Source organism: Bombus huntii, chromosome 17 (genome assembly GCF_024542735.1).
Source record: "Bombus huntii isolate Logan2020A chromosome 17, iyBomHunt1.1, whole genome shotgun sequence".
Lineage (NCBI taxonomy): Eukaryota > Metazoa > Arthropoda > Insecta > Hymenoptera > Apidae > Bombus > Bombus huntii.
The window spans coordinates 1562249-1578630 of NC_066254.1; the positions used below are offsets into that span (position 1 = coordinate 1562249).

The following is a 16382-nucleotide window of genomic DNA, read 5'->3' on the forward strand; positions in this document are numbered from 1 at the left end:
GTAAGGATTCGGTTTGGTTAGGTCGGCAGCTGAGATGTTCTACAGGCATTATAGAGCAATTCTAGATTACGAAATTTATGAAATCTATAATATATCCTTCTCTATATACATATGCGTGGTTTTTTATGTGTCACGGTGAAATAAGTAACTATAACGCATGAAGAGTTTTAGACTGCTGATATTTATGCAAAATTATAGTTTTATAAAATTCTTCGTCTTTGTACTTCGTACATTCTTGAATATGTAGCATACTTTGCATATTTTTGTATATTTGTATTTATCATAATTGCAGAAATATCCGTAATCTAGTTTTTATGCCTAGTACCAACTTAGAAACAATTTCTAATACGTATTTCTAATAAGTATAAGTGTATATATTTACGTTTCGTTCAAATTTTAACTTTTTCAGGATTTACTAAATTGACTTTTATTTTACTCTTTGTTTTAGTTTCACTTTTTATATTTTCTTACACAGATTATGATAGCTGAATCTTATCGTCAGATGTAGCTACTAAATTTTAAAAAGGTTTAAGTTAGGATATGTATATATGTGTATGTAGATAAATTCATAAATCAGTGTTTTTATTTATACATTAATGTATGGATTATTATTATAGAAACATTGGATGTATTCTGGGATTATTAAGCCGTTTTTTATGCCTGTTAACATTATTACATTATTCAGCACATATATATGGTATATGTATTTATATATGTATATATATACATATCTGAATATGTGGTAATAGAACTAAAATGAAAGGAAGGCATTAAAATGAATAAAAATGTCCTCTTTCTATATTAATAACAAGCATAGCTACTTATTCACGCATCAATCCATTGATCTATTATCGTTTGAAATACAAGACTTTCTTTCCTTTTTTAAAAAAATATAATAAACAATTTCTTTTTCTTAAGCAACGAAGTTTAATTATTGCGCGATTATATTATTCTCATATTTGTCTATTTCATATAGAAAAGTATGAACTTCTTCGTCGAACCCTACAATGAAATAGGCTTTTGTAGCGTAGAACAACAGCGAATATACCTTGTTTGTGGTAGAATTAAATAGGTTATTGTATATGCTAGCGTAGAATTAAACAGGGCAGATTCCTAGCTTTATAAATTCTTATATATGCTAACGTGGAAGGCCTTCAACATTTAACCGCATGGTGCAGCACTAGTCCGGGAACAACTAAAGCGTGAGCACTCTCATTTCCTCTCTATCTCTACTATTGTTAATGTAGAAACACGTACATAATTAAAAACTTGGTGATTAATATACTCCTCTTCATTACCAGAAATTGTGAATTTTTATGTGGTTATTTCAATATATGAACTAAGTTTATTGCTATAAACATTTAACTTAAAAAATATCCTTTTGTAAAAATTACTGTAATGTGATAAATTTATGTATTTATCTTATTCGCTTGTGTATTTATACATGTTCCTACATAAAACTTGTAATTAAAATCTTTATTTATACTGTATCACAAACATTAAAGTATATAAAGCTTATTTCAATGGCAATACCTTCACCGGATCCAAAATATGTTTTCCGGGGTGATATGGATTGTGTGAATTGTATTCTTTTTCAAATGGCGCCTAATGTGGAAAATCTCTATGCAGGCACTGCTGAAGGCAATGTTCATATCTGGGATTTAAATGTAAATAAAATACTTTGATACTTTTCTCACACTTTATCAAATGACTTTCTAAATTTGCTATAGCTTGAAACAAGACAGATATAGATACTATGACATAAATGTATAGGTAATAGGATAAAGTTTCTCTGATATTTTTGTAATGCAGCTTCTTCGTGTTAAAGACAAACAGAGAACTGTACCAAATTAAATCAGAAGAAGATTCTTGTTTAAATTTGCAAAACTTAAGAAATGATACCTTGCTTGTACAACACAAATGTGGTTTAATGAAAATATATAAGAAAAGAGAAACTCAGTGGACTGCATATAAATCCATTAATATATATTGTCATTTTTGCAGGTATATATGTATACATAAAATATTAAATGTAATATTTTATGGAAAATTAGTTACATTTACTTGATATATATTCTACTTATTGTATAAAATAAATTATTCATAATATATCTGTAACAGGTTTAAAATATTTTCTGAAAATGAAATATTCGTGCCGGTTAAAGAATCCACTGTTGGAATATTGTCTTTAAATACTTTTAGTGTAGAATTGAAATTGAATTCTTGCAATTTCAAGAACTTGGGAGAAATAATGGCTATCAAACCATTAAAAAATGAAAAATTAGTTTTAGTTGCTTATGAAGCAGGAGAGTTAATCTTATGGGATGTTCGACAAAGTAAAGTATTAAGTTCTTTAACAGTAGAGACATGTCCAATGGCTTTAGACTTTGATACTACTTTATCAAAGGGTGCTATTGCTGGTCCTACTAATAATATACAGGTACAAATTAAGAAATAAGCATAAAATATATAAGTAATTGAATTGGAAATATATTTATTTTCATTGAACACTTTCATAAATAGAAGACTAACTAAGATTGATTTTTCTTATATTAATATAAATTTTACATTTTTAGATATTTAGTTTATCAGTTGATCATTTACTGCATAATAAGAACAAAATAACAATGACAAATCCTGGCACTTCTATAATTACAATTAGACCTGATGCTAAAATTATGGCAGTAGGAGGATGGGACAGTCGAATTAGACTATATTCTTGGAAAACTTTGAAACCATTAGCTGTTTTAAATCAACATAAGGATACTGTACATGATATTAGTTATTCTATAGAAAGAATAAAAGCATATGATAATAAATTTATAATGGCTACAGCTGCGAAAGATGGATACATAGCATTATGGGACATTTACAATTGAATCTTATCACAAAATGAAAAACTATTATTGTAAGTTAAACAAAAACATTTTCAAGTAATAAAAAAATCTAGTTTAATATATATAAAATTACTACTATTATTTGCTCATTGTAATGAGACTTACAGCCCAATACAATCTCCATTGCAGATGTATATTTAATAATAACATTTTAGGTCATCTCAAAGATTTATTTCGTTTCTTTATTGTGAAGCCCAAGAAAGACAGAGATAGAAAACTCTCCGAACCGCTCGGTATTGGACGGACTTGGAAAAAGTCAGGCGGTCTTGAGCCGATACTTACGACATACAAATTAGAGTAACCCTACCCTTCGGCTCTTTTCGTCTCGATCGAGATCGTTCAACTTTATTTAAGTCTGTCCGAGGTCGTAATTTTCTATACTCATACACACTCAGTAAATACAAAATTTCTTTAAACGATTTGGTTTGCTAGCTATCGCGGCTATTCCATAGAACTGATTGCGCGAAACAATTCCCGGTGTTACCTATGACTCGTACCAACGATGACACAATTATTAATAAGTAGCCGAAATAAGAAAAACACACAGCTTTTATATTTTTTACTTTTTTGTTATGAGATAGTTTCAGTTGGATTGTCGAAAATCTTATGAACAAAATGATACCTATAATGACTATATTTAAATTAATTTCTATTTTCCAATCAGCGGCATTTCGGGTGGACGTGAAAGTGGTATTTGAAAACAATGGCTGACTACAATACAGGAGAAGCAGGATTGACCGACAAGCAGGTGGCCCAGATGCGAACATCTGAGCTAAAAGACGAACTAAGAAGACGACGGCTGAGACTAGCGGGCAGAAAACGCGAGCTGGTAGAACGATTGCTTGCTGCGTTACGCGTAGAACGGGAACACGGTGCACGAGAAGACGATCCAGAGTATGACAACGACGACAATTCAGAAGAAGACGACGACGACGATGAGATTGGCGTGGTTGGGGACCGTTTGGACGTTAACGGCCCAGGAAAGCGCAATCTCAATAGTGAAGACGACGGAGTTCGGGTAACTCCAGTGTTAAGACGATCGAGGCAAGACGAGCCTAGGTGCATGCTGTTAACGTTCAGAGACGTAGAGGACTCGCTAGAGAAGTTCAGCGGGGACGGTCTGCCGAGTGTAAGTCGATGGATCGAGGACTTCGAAGAAATGGCAAAAGTGTGTGGGTGGTCAGACATCCACATGGTAGCTTTCGCTAAGAAACTGCTCACGGGCTCCGCTCAATCCGTCGTGAAGCGAGAACGATGCACGAAGTCCTGGATAAAGCTAAGGGAGGCGTTAAAAGATGAGTTCGAAGACACAGTAAGTGACCAACAGATACACCAGGAGTTAGCAAATAGAATGAGGAGACCAGATGAGAGTCTGCAACAGTACATGAACAGTATGCGTGAGATTGCGGGACAGGGAACAGTCGATATACCGTCGCAAATCAGCTATATCATTCAAGGCATCCCCGACGAGGTCGCGAACAAGGCCGTGTTGTATGGAGCCAAGAACATGCAACAACCGAAAGAACGCCTGAAGCAGTATGAAGCGATGAGGAGGGACATGAAGGCGAAGACAAAGTTTGGGGGACGCAAGGAGGATAAAGGAAAACGATCGGAAGTGCGAAGCCAGCCGAGGCCAACAGCGAGTGATAAGAGAAGATGTTTCAATTGTGGCAGTGCGGATCACTTAAGTGCTAAGTGTCCGGAGAAAGGAAAAGGTATGAAGTGTTTCAAATGCAACGAGTTTGGACATGTGGCGGCGAATTGTACAGCGCGACAAGTAAAGACTTACGTAATCTCAAGACCGGAGAGGAAAAAGTACTTGAAGGACGTGTCGATAGATGGCTGCAGGTTTGCCTCGTTAGTGGATACAGGTAGTGACCTCACGTTTATACGATCGGATGAGTATGCGAGGTTAGGATCACCACCTCTGGGAAACTGCAAACTTAGGTTTGATGGTTTTGGTTCCGCTGGCAATAGTACCTGGGGCGAGTTTACAAAGGTAATAACGGTCGACGGGTACGAATTTACTGTCACCCTGCATGTTGTCTCGAATGAGGTAATGACAAGACACAGTTTGCTGTTAGGTACTGATTTCTTAGACCAGCTAGAGTTGCGAGTCAAACGGGGCGAGGTGACCTTTTTACGACTCGACAGTCAGACTGACAGTCACGAGGACGCGCCGGATGTACTGAGGGTAAACGCGATAGAACAAACCGACGAGATAGACTTGTCGCATGTACGAGAACCTCATTACCGTGAAGCCATTCGCGATATCATTAAAGGGTATAGGCCGGAGAAGAAGCGAGACGTCGGGATAACCGCAAAAATAGTTCTGAAGAGCGACAAACCCGTAGCACGAAGACCGCGAAGACTGGCGCCGTCGGAAAGAAAGGAGGTAGACGATTTGATGGAAGCGTGGACAAACGAGGGCGTCAACAAACCATCAGACTCGGAGTATGCGAGTCCGATAGTGGTAGTCCGAAAGAAAGATGGCTCCATCAGGGTTTGCGTCGATTTTCGTGAGCTTAACGAACTCATTGAGTGTCCACATTTTCCGTTGCCTTTAATTGAAGACATTTTAGATGCGTTGCAGGGCGCCCAGCTTTTTACGACGATAGATCTAAAAAATGGGTTTTTCCACGTAAGTCTAGACAAAGATAGCCAGAAGTATACTTTTTTTGTTACGCCAACGGGGCAATACGAATTTCTGAAGTTGCCGTTCGGTCTGAAAATTTCCCCTATTGTCTTCCAAAAGTATATATCGAAGATTTACAAAGAACTGATGGATAAGGGTATTGTCATCGTGTACATGGACGATATCATTATCCTTGCAAAGAATTTAGAGGAGGCATGGGAACGCTTGCAGATGGTCGTAGAATTAACTAGGCAGTATGGGCTAGTCATAAATTGGAAGAGATGTCGTTTTATGCAGAGGGAAATCGAGTATTTGGGGCACATAGTCTCGGGAAACACCATAAAGCCGTCCGCTTATAAAACCAAGGCCGTTGCAAACTTTCCCAAGCCAACATCGGTTAGAAAAGTCCAAAGTTTCTTGGGACTTACGGGATATTTCCGAAAATTCATTAGAGGCTACGCGAAGATTGTCAAACCCTTAACCGACCTGTTGAAAAAGGAGATAGACTTCAGGTTCGGGGATCGGGAATCAGAAGCTTCCGAAACCTTGAAAGCAGCGCTTACCAGCGGGCCTGTGTTAACACTTTATAGAATAGGTTCAGAGACCGAGTTGCATACGGACGCGTCCGCAGAGGGTGACGGAACAATATTAATGCAACTAGATCTAAACGACGGTGAATTCCATCCGGTCTACTTTGCCAGTGGAAAAACAACTCCCGCGGAAGCGAAGTACACCAGCTACGAACTAGAGGTGCCAGCAATAGTAAAAGCGTTGAAAAGGTTCAGGGTATATCTGTTAAGTGTGCCGTTTACTATTGTTACGGATTGTCAAGCATTCGCCATGACGATGAGAAAGAAAGACTTGTGTGTGCGTGTGGCTAGATGGGCCTTGTTACTGGGAGAGTTTAAGTATCAGGTGTGTCATCGGCCGAGGAAAAGTATGCAGCACGTGGATGCTCTGAGTAGGAACCCTCTGCTGAGCAGTATGTATGTAACAGAGAGTGAAGACGGGCTGATTGCACGGTTGAGAAGGGCACAGAACAAGGACATTGAAGTCCGTAAGATTTTGGACGCCGCAACGTGCAGTCAGGCCGATGAGTATGTAATAAGAAACAATATGTTGTATAAGGAGTGTAAGGACGATGTGCTAATAGTAGTACCGAAGGCGATGCAGGTTCAAGTAGTCAGGCAAGCGTACGAGCGTGGGCATTTCGGGGTCACCAAAACAGAGGCTATGATCAAAAAGGACTCCTGGTTCAAGGGACTACGCGAAAAGGTCGAGCACGTGGTATCCAACTGTTTTAACTGTATCCTAGCCGAACGAAAATTAGGTAAGCAAGAGGGATATCTTAATCCGCTGGACAAAGGCGACACGCCGTTAGATACTTACCATATTGACCATGTGGGCCCCATGACAGCTACAAAGAAGAGATACGCGCACATCTTTGTAATAGTGGATGCGTTCACGAAGTTCACGTGGCTTTATCCTACTAGGTCTACTAATACCGCGGATGTTGTCGACCGACTGAAGAAGCAAGCGGCTATTTTTGGGAACCCACGACGAATCATCTCTGATCGGGGAACAGCGTTCACATCCAACGCTTTCCGAGAGTATTGCGAAGGAGAAAATATAAAGCATTTATTAATCACGACGGGGGCGCCGAGGGGGAACGGGCAGGTAGAGAGGGTAAACAGGACTCTCATACCCATTACTAACTAAACTGACTGCCCCTAAACTCGATGATTGATATAAACATATCGACCAGGTTCAGAAATACCTGAATTCCACCGTAAACAGAAGCACGGGGAAAACTCCTTTCCAGCTACTGGTCGGGGTCGAAATGCAAGTCAAGGAAGATGCGCAAGTTAGAAAGCCTGATTGACGAAGAGTGGGCCGCGAGGTTCGAAGAACAACGCCGCGAGCTACGTGAGGACGCGAAAAGGAAGATCGCCGCAACTCAAGAGGAGAATCGGCGAAATTACAATAAAAAAAGAAAGAGTGCGAAGCAATACCAAAGGGGGGACCTTGTCGCCATAAAGAGAACACAGTTCGGCGCAGGGTTAAAACTCGGGGGCAGATTTTTGGGTCCGTACCGGGTAGTGCGAGCCATGCGGAATGACCGCTACACCGTGGAGAAAGTAGGAGAGCATGAGGGACCCGCGCACACCTCGACGACTGCCGATTTCATGAAGCCTTGGGTCCTGAACGCCGAAGATGACGCATCCGACGATAGCGAGAATGAACACAACATCTAAGGGCAGATGTTACTGCAGGATGGCCGAGTGTAGTATCGGGGAGAAGGGCCTAAGAAACGTCGAGCTAACTGCAGACAATGTCGCGAGAGCCGAGGCGCTGTCGCCATCAATGCGTTATCGGGTCCTTCAAATAAATAGCTTCGCCGAAAAGACCTACGTGACCCTGGCTACGAGCGTCTGCGGAACACGTGTGCGGTGGGCCTAGCAAAAGACACAAGAATGCTACAACGGCCAGAGAGTTAGTCGAGAAGTAGAGTGCGAGTTGAGCGGACGCAGAGTGTGCATCGACGTGCGACGATATTGTAGTCGGTCCTCTTGTTGTTGAATATCACTTATTAAAATACATTAAACTTTGAGCCTACCATCATTACTTGTCCTTACTCTAAGAATCCATCAGTTACTACATAGATTTCCATTGTGCCCCTGTTTCTCCATCCATTACTTTATTCTTTTCTGTCCCGTCTACTAATCTCTTATTTATAACTTTTCCAGTATCTTTCCTATGCAATCCAGCGTCCATAACGGTCCAGCGTCTTCAGGAGCCCGTCATACACAAGGTTCCACAACAGCGGTCCTAAAACCGACCCCTGCGGAACCCCCGCGTACACGTTCCTCCTTACAACGCCATCCCGACAGTGTACGACAATCTTCCTCTCGACCAGGTAATCCCAAATCAGCTCCTGCAGTCTTCCTGGTAGCTGCATTCTTCTAATTTCCTCTCTTATCTTCCCCCAGCTCAGGGTATTGAAGGCGTTCTTCACGTCCAAGGCGACCAGAACGCACACCAGACCCTTCCTTCTACATTCCTCGGCAATCGCAACCGTCCTATCAAGGGCTTCCAGAGTTCCTCTCCTTCTCCTGAAGCCGTATTGATCCTTGTGGAAGGAATCCCTACCGATGCTCCTCTCAATAAGCATCTTAAGTGTGTGCTCCCAAACTTTGCTCAATGCCGGCAGTATGCTGATCGGTCTATACGACGATGAAATCAGCGGGTCTCTGGCTGGCTTGGGTATAAGGACAACCCTAGCCACCTTCCATACCGCCGGTATTCTTCCTGTATTATTTATTTCCGTCCGTTGTTCCGCGACTATTCTTATAATTCCTCCTGAAATCCCCTCCACGCCAACAGCTTTCCTGGGATCACACTTACCGACGGCTACCTTCAAATCTTTTTTGCCGATGTCCAGGTCCACTTCTCCGTCGGCTGTCCCAGGTGGGATCTGTAATTCTTGGTACATCTCCGGCCGCGATTCCTGTCTGGTGACGAAGAGGTTTTCCAGGATCCCTACGACCCTGTCCCTCCCAAGGGGCTCAGCTGGTATCGTCCGCATCATTTTTGCTCTCACTACTCGATACAGCCTACCTCACGGGTCCTGGTCCAGGGTAGCACAAAACCCCTTCGAACACTCATCTTTACTGCGTTCGTCTTCTTTAGATCCTCGGCACACGTACGTTCCAGGCTCTTCTGCAGCCGGTCGCCGCATGCCGTCTCGTCAATATTCAATAAATTAAAATTATTATCAAATTTATCTAAAAATCTATCCACGTCAATGTCTTTCGTCACAATTTAAAATTCCCTCCTACCGCCCGCTTGACATTATTTACAAACACGTGTAATAAATAATAATGGTTAAAGGCTGAGTACCAATCTAACACCGTACTCTTCCTCCAACTCAGCCTCATTGGTCGATTAACGCTTAAAATATCCGGGAAACTAGTCCTTCCATTTCTCATGAAGGAATAATTTTCCATCGTCTTAATCGGTATCAATTCATTTTTTGTAATCACTTCTAGTAGGTATGCTCTCCTGGACTCCGTCTTCTTGCCTCCCTATGCCGATGATTTGGCATTGAAGTCCCCAACCACCATCAACGCCGGAGCTCTTTTCCTACCGTTCTTCAATACTTCTTCGAGCTCCCTTACATAGGCATCAAAGTCGTGCCTATTCATGTTAGGGGAACAGTACCCACCGACGCAATATACATTCTCGATCCTGATTCCCACTATCCCTGACTTACTGATCAGGGTCTCGCTCACCGCATGCCTATCATTAAACAGGGTGACTCATATGGATGCATCCCCGCCCTCATCATTGAACCAGCAAGCTGCGGATCTCTGTCAAAGAATTTCGCGAAGAAACAAAAGAAGCCGGCTTAAAACGATGCTTTTGTCGCGTAAACTTGAGGGTTAGATGATAAAACAAGAAGGTTGAGCCGTAATACAACTATTAACTTTCTTTTTTTATTAAACTTTATTATGAATTCAATAATCACAATCACAGTTCACTCCAACAACTTTATACAGAACCTAGTTACACTGATGGGTATGTATAAATCAAGTACGCGACTGGTCTAAGGGTAGAAATCGGTAAAGATATGTTGACTATTCTAAAGATAGAGAATAAATGAAGTTTAGTGACGATGTTGTGGCGGAGGAAAGCTAGGGGTGGGTGTGTCTAAGGACACGGGACCGTCGGATTTGTTGATGACAATTTTGGTTAGGAAAGTGAGGATAGTAGACACCGCTTTCGATTGGATAATAAGAAAGTTGATGGACCAGGAAGGGTTTTAGCCGCCCTCGAGAGAAAATTGCTAACGGAAGATACCGAACGTGAGAAAAACCAACTTTCCCGTGTCAACCCGTAGTAAACAATAAATGTAAAGGGGCACTTAAAATAAAAGATACTTGTTTGGTCTGAAGGACCTTAACTATGAAAATGCCAAGACCCATGCTGGGTCCTTAAGACTATTGATAGTACGCGCCAAAGATGGCTACCATCTTGCCCGCGGTGTGTGGCATGGTCTCTAATGTGGACTGATGTTACACTTTCTTTTTAATAGAAACTTTATTTTAGACAGACTATCACGTGGCACGTGGACGTTGCAACAACGCAGCATAATTATAGTAATAATACATATATTATAATCATAATTATTTGATAATAATATATTGATCGACGACATTGTCATAGATAGCAAATCGATACTCTAGAGTTGGACCTATGCAGATGCGATGTACGTGTCACGTAAAGTTGGTACTTGGGTTGTAGTAAGAAGGCTGAGTCGTATCCCAACTACTAATTTTCCTTTATAAAACTTTATTATAAATGTTAACACATACAAAATAACACCGAACCGGAGAAAAGGGGTTGTATGAGTACAGCAACTAGAAGAAGAACAAGAACTGGGTAAAGTCTCGGTTTATATACGTTTTGGTTTTAGGATGTTGAGGGGCTAGGTGTAGGTTATGATGTGGAAAAGTGTCCATATCCTATCTCTGATGTGGACTAAGGTGCGTCACAGCCTTGGTGTATGCTATGATGATAAGGTGGTGATGTGTCCAAAAGTGTCCAAAGGTCGGCGGTCGATGTCTTATCACTGATGTAGGTTGAGATGTGATTGATGTCACATACGCAAGAATCGACGGGAGCGTCTAAATTTTCATATGCATCGTGCTGTCTAATTTACGGATGATTCTGGATAGTAATTTTTTAATATATTTAATATATTTCGTAAATTCATATATTTAATACTGTACACATAATTTTATAAAAATAGAAATATAGAATATATAAATATATTGGAATAATACTATAATTTATGAGATTTGTTTATTTGTATCCTTTTACGTTGTGAAAAGTATCTAATAAATTTTGGTTGTAAAATTTTGTCCTTCATAAAGACTGTTTTGTAAGACATCCATAAGATGTGTAAAATTTTGCGATTCCATTTGTTGAAACTTAATTTATCTATTGTTTCTATCTCACCTAAAATAAACATTGATATTTATGTACAGTTACTTACATAACCGATCAAACACTCTATCAAACAGAATAACGTTTTGGATATTGAACCAAACAACTTGAGCTTTTTTGAAAAATTAGGAGGAATAGTTTACTAGATGACGCGTAAAAAAAATTTTGAAAAAATTGCAATCGATCAGAATCACAAAGTACAAAGTAGAGGTTGCCCAAATAATTGTAATGAATATTTAAACTACAGATTTTTTAAATTTATGTCAATTGTACGTGTATACGTATGGGTGTTCGGGTGTAGTTGTAAAAATTTTAAGGGATGCTTCTTGAAGCTGAAATAAGATGAAAATCTAGAACAAAAAAAATTGCGTTATCAGGTTTGTTTTTTATTAGTTACTGACAATTAACAATTGGCCGAAATATCCCTGTACATGAGCAAACCTCCTTACACGAACGAAAGTAGGTTAACCTAAACAGCGGGATAACACAGGGATCCTTAAATCGAACGGTACATAGGCAGCAGCTTACCTTGTACAAATCATAGAGAAGAAAATTAAGACATTTAAAGGCGTAACCGTAATCGATTGCGATTATATATTTAACGTTTATATAGCTAACGTATGGTTTAAATTTCATTACAGGTTCAAATACAAAATTTGCAAAAAGAGATCTTTACTATTTTCTTCGCGATTCCGACCAATCGCATTGTTTTCAAAACTTTCTTCATACGTCATCTAGTAGACTATTCTTCCTAAATTTTCAAAAAAACTCAAGACATTTGTTCCAATTTTTAAAACCTTATTCTGTTTTATAGTGTTTGATCGATTATGTGAGTAACTATAGATAATAATATTTCTTAACATCGCATAATAATATATCTTACCTATTAAAGATGTTTTTATAATGTGTCTTGCAATTCGTTTATCAATATTTTGCATAACTAAAAGTATACCTTGGATATTTCTTGGCTCATTATCAAATAACTCTTTTATCAAAATGCAAGTATATTCTGCCTGTAATAAGCATGCTCGTTTTATGATTCTCATTATAGTGTTTTCAGAATTAATTGTTCTGTTCAAAATAAATTTTGATAATTTTAAACATGCTATATTACTTAACCGCTTTCTTAAATATCTGAAAAAAAATTTACAGTTAAAATCTCTATGAAATACTATAAAATATAGATATATTGTAATTATGTAGTAGTATACTTTTTATCATAATATTCATAATATATGTGTGTTTACACAATTACTTACACTAGAGGAGGTAGATCATCCTTTTTAGAAACTTTTATTGTATGACTAAAATTGGTATGTGAATGTTTATATTCTACTTCTAAAGTAGTACAATTAATTTCATAGCCAATGTAAGTAATATTGTCCACAGTTATGTTTCCATCACAAGTCACAACATTAGTACGAGTCTTTGATGGTTTAAAGTAACAATTATACTGTGGGATTCCTTCTTTTGTAAGTTGTAAAAATCTATTCCACAAAATAAAATGATTAATAAAATATATTTTTTTGAACTTTTTAATTATGAACTTATTAAGTGATTTTGTATCTTACTGTCTTGCAACACTTTCACTTTCAGTGACATATAAAATGTCATCCACATATTTTATAATTTTTCCAGTTGTTAAATATGTTGACATTGCTTTATGTAATATAAAATTATAATATATATCTGATAAAACTGATGATGTAATTGCACCTTGAACAACTCCTTTTGTTATAACATAAACCTCGTCATTTATTTTTACCTATAAATCAAAATATTATGTTTTGTAGCTTCAAACACCGATTTTAAATAGTATTTATAGTATTTTAATTACATAATTTTTATAAAATTTTGTTTTTCATACTCTTTGTTGAAAAATAACTTCTGAAATTTTTTCTAGTAGCCATTTTTTTTTTACTTGTTGCCATCTCATATTTGTATTTGAATATAATGTACCAGGTGCTAAAGGTAATAATAAATTTGGATCAGAGAAATATTGTTTATAACATACAATCTCCTCCACAAATTTTTTACTTTTAACTGCATAATACTTGAGTATCAAATTTTCAGGAAGATCTTTACAGAGTGTTTGTATAATGTTATATAATTCCTCTATAGTATAAAATAAAAATGTTAGCGCCTATTTGTAAATGTATTAAATATTTAAAATTGAGAATAATTATACCTTGTATTATAGAACCAAAAGCATTTGTTACATCACAAGACACAAAATATAAATGTGTTGTTCCTTCATTACGTTTATGTTGAACAATTGATTCCCATTCATTTCCAAAATTAGTGTTTCCATATATTGTAGTATGCAATTGTTTCAAAAATTTAAATATTAGATTCAAATGATTTGTCTCAGGATTCTTATGGTCAATGGTATAATATCTAGAACATAATTTTTTAATCAATTTTCTCTCTAGAATATGAAACGACATACTCATGTTTAAATACAATTTGATTACATACCTTGGTTTAACGTACTCTGGCTTAAATATCGGTCGCACATCAGAATTTTTAGGAATTAATACATATCTGCCTATTGGTGGCTTCCACCCCTTACAGTTAATATCAGGTTGCAAGGTATTTGAACGTTTTCCTTTCTTAATAAATTTCCTTTGAATGGAGTTCCAAGTTGAACGCATAATATATAATCTTTCATTATTTTTAGAAGCTAATGTCATATGAAAATAAGTGTACAATATCTTTAAAAGAAATCCGACAAAAAGCCATTTTACAAGTTTTGCTATAATGTACCATTGTGTCCTAGTAGTTTTAATATCTTGCAGCCATGTAATACTAGAGATCTAAAACATATATTTTAATACTGCAAATTCATTGAATGTAATTAATTTTGTTAAAAGGATGCTGTTACATACATCTAATTTTTTAATAAAAGGCGTCAAATTAAATGATTTAAAGCATGGTGTGTCCAATAAGTGAAACATAGCTAGTTTTATTTTTTTTAAATTCCGTAACTTTCCAAACAGGCCCAGAGGAATTATTTTAGAGAATATAAGATCAAAAAATAACTTCAATTGCTTCTTGTTAACCTGATATTCGCATTCTGACTTTACTTCACTAGATTCTTGTTTCTGAGTTAAATGCTTCAGAACACTAAAATAATGGAATTTTGTATGTCTCTTTTTAAATTGCTCTAAAATCGGAGAAACAAGTGGAATAGAATCTTCATAATCAGCAACGATATTATTTGTCATAGTTCTTTCTACAATAAACTGATATATTTCTTTTCCAGTTTCAGCCTTGTTGAAAAGACATTCTATCAGACTTGTATAACTTTTATAACTTGGTAAACATGAAGATGTATTATACAAAGAAATAGTTAATTCTTTCTTCATATACTGTAAATTATGATACACATTTTCTTTAGGAAACATTTTCCTTTTTTCTGTTTTAGTCTTAGTTCTTATTTGAGTTGAATCTAGAATAATAATTTATTACTATTGATCCATATTATGACATTTCTAACTTTTAATTATATTGGATTTACGTAAGTTTAGGTATACTTAATGACATAAATGACACAAAATTATCAAAGCTTATTTGAAATATCATAAATATAATATTTAGTATGTAATACATACGATTCTTTGCACTTCGTGTAGTAAAATGATCCATCGCTTGTATTTTATAATTAAAACGTCAGTATTGTTTACGTCAGTATTGTTTACGTCAGTAAACTGCCGATATTTCTTAATACAAGGGGAGCCCAAATATCAAACACTGGTATCAAGGTATACAAACTGCTTGATTAAAATTAAGAAAATCCCTACATGTATATGCGCATTAACTCCTCGCCGATGAGATACCGGCAACACGTGCTTGACATTACAGGCGAAGAGTAGAAAAGACAAGATAGGCAATAGTTCTTCGCCTGGAGGTCACTTGACGTCCTTACCATTTTTATGTCACATGCGACGTTATCGATTCGATATAGTAGCGGCTTGAATTAAAATTAAAGCTAAAGTCTTCTAAGACATTACAAATAAAATATGGAAGGGATATTCTATAATCGCAAAGGAAGTACTGAATTGTATACTTATATATACATACTACTCAGAAAATAGTAACACAATCTATAAATAACTTAAACAGACAATTTAAGGTCATGAAAAGAGAAAGAAAAGCAACTAACTTACATGCGTACACATTACATGATGTCTTCCGATATTTTACAATATCCCAGGGTGTCCCATGATGAGTGTTAATAACTTACTTGTTGCCTAATAGAAGAAAAAAGAATTTGAAATGATATGTTATAAAAGATTATATACATATGTCGGAGTTTACATTACAATTAGGGTTAGGGGCGTGAAACAAATCTTCATTTGTATTACGCATTGTCGTTATGCAATAGAGAAGATATTGACTAGTGCAAATACGATTATTACAGAATTTGACAAGTAACCATGGTAATTAGATATTCGAGAAGCTAATGACAATGATCCTAGGTTCAATAACGAATCCGCGGTCAACGGGATGATAGATGTACGTGCTCACAAACTCTAAGTCGGACTCTTTGTTAATAAGACGCGTAATATTCACCGATCGTAAGGCGTTACTCTTTTCATCAATGAGATCGCAAGAGAAGAAAGAATTTCCGTTCCGATGATGCCACAGAGGAAAACTATGATGGGATGTGTCTAAGGACACGAGATCAGCGGATTCGTCGAGGATAGCCCTCGTTCAGAAAGTGAGGGAAATTGACGTTGCTGTTAATTGGTCAATTTCCACGTTGGTGGTTAGAAAAAGATGCTAGCCGCCCTCGAGGGAAAGTTGCTAGTGGGAGACACCGTTTGTTGAAAAATAGG

At 37.1% G+C, this 16382-nt stretch overlaps 3 protein-coding genes across 5 annotated transcripts; 2 read left to right on the forward strand and 1 right to left on the reverse strand.

Annotated features, from left to right (window-relative positions):
- The first annotated feature begins 1182 nt into the window (after nucleotides 1-1182).
- LOC126874991 (guanine nucleotide-binding protein subunit beta-like protein 1) lies at nucleotides 1183-3625 on the forward strand. Of its 3 annotated transcripts, XR_007693161.1 has the most exons (6): nucleotides 1184-1667; nucleotides 1829-2004; nucleotides 2122-2440; nucleotides 2577-2908; nucleotides 3053-3261; nucleotides 3562-3625. XR_007693161.1 is itself a non-coding variant. In XM_050637597.1 (5 exons), the coding sequence occupies exons 1-4, from the start codon at nucleotides 1524-1526 to the stop codon at nucleotides 2877-2879; spliced, it is 942 nt and encodes a 313-aa protein (XP_050493554.1). In that variant the 5' UTR covers nucleotides 1183-1523; the 3' UTR covers nucleotides 2880-2908; nucleotides 3562-3625. The 3 variants fall into 3 exon arrangements, 2 of the variants coding, with proteins under 2 accessions (XP_050493554.1, XP_050493553.1); XM_050637597.1 differs by lacking the exon at nucleotides 3053-3261 and having other exon boundaries at nucleotides 1183-1667; XM_050637596.1 differs by having other exon boundaries at nucleotides 3053-3625.
- On the forward strand, nucleotides 3601-7251 carry LOC126875136 (uncharacterized protein K02A2.6-like). The gene has a single exon (XM_050637860.1). It carries the CDS (start codon nucleotides 3601-3603, stop codon nucleotides 7249-7251), a length of 3651 nt encoding a protein of 1216 aa, XP_050493817.1.
- Nucleotides 7252-11292: 4041 nt separating this feature from the next.
- LOC126874976 (uncharacterized) lies at nucleotides 11293-15784 on the reverse strand. The gene is made up of 9 exons (XM_050637537.1): nucleotides 15156-15784; nucleotides 14430-14992; nucleotides 14020-14357; nucleotides 13730-13938; nucleotides 13409-13656; nucleotides 13113-13306; nucleotides 12801-13028; nucleotides 12425-12675; nucleotides 11293-11553 (listed from the first exon to the last, which is right to left on the reverse strand). Exons 1-9 carry the CDS (start codon nucleotides 15187-15189, stop codon nucleotides 11378-11380), a joined length of 2241 nt encoding a protein of 746 aa, XP_050493494.1. The 5' UTR covers nucleotides 15190-15784; the 3' UTR covers nucleotides 11293-11377.
- Between the last annotated feature and the right edge of the window lie 598 nt (nucleotides 15785-16382).

Coding starts and splice junctions, on each gene's coding strand:
- LOC126874991 (XM_050637597.1), top strand. CDS start 1,524: ATGGCAATACCTTCACCGGATCCAAAATATGTTTTCCGGGGTGATATG. Junction 1,668..1,828: donor TTCATATCTGGGATTTAAAT/GTAAATAAAATA, acceptor TTCGTGTTAAAG/ACAAACAGAGAACTGTACCA. Junction 2,441..2,576: donor GTCCTACTAATAATATACAG/GTACAAATTAAG, acceptor TTACATTTTTAG/ATATTTAGTTTATCAGTTGA.
- LOC126875136 (XM_050637860.1), top strand. CDS start 3,601: ATGGCTGACTACAATACAGGAGAAGCAGGATTGACCGACAAGCAGGTG.
- LOC126874976 (XM_050637537.1), bottom strand. CDS start 15,189: ATGGATCATTTTACTACACGAAGTGCAAAGAATC. Junction 12,676..12,800: donor GATGATCTACCTCCTCTAGT/GTAAGTAATTGT, acceptor ATTTTTTTTCAG/ATATTTAAGAAAGCGGTTAA. Junction 11,554..12,424: donor TATAAAAACATCTTTAATAG/GTAAGATATATT, acceptor TGTTTATTTTAG/GTGAGATAGAAACAATAGAT.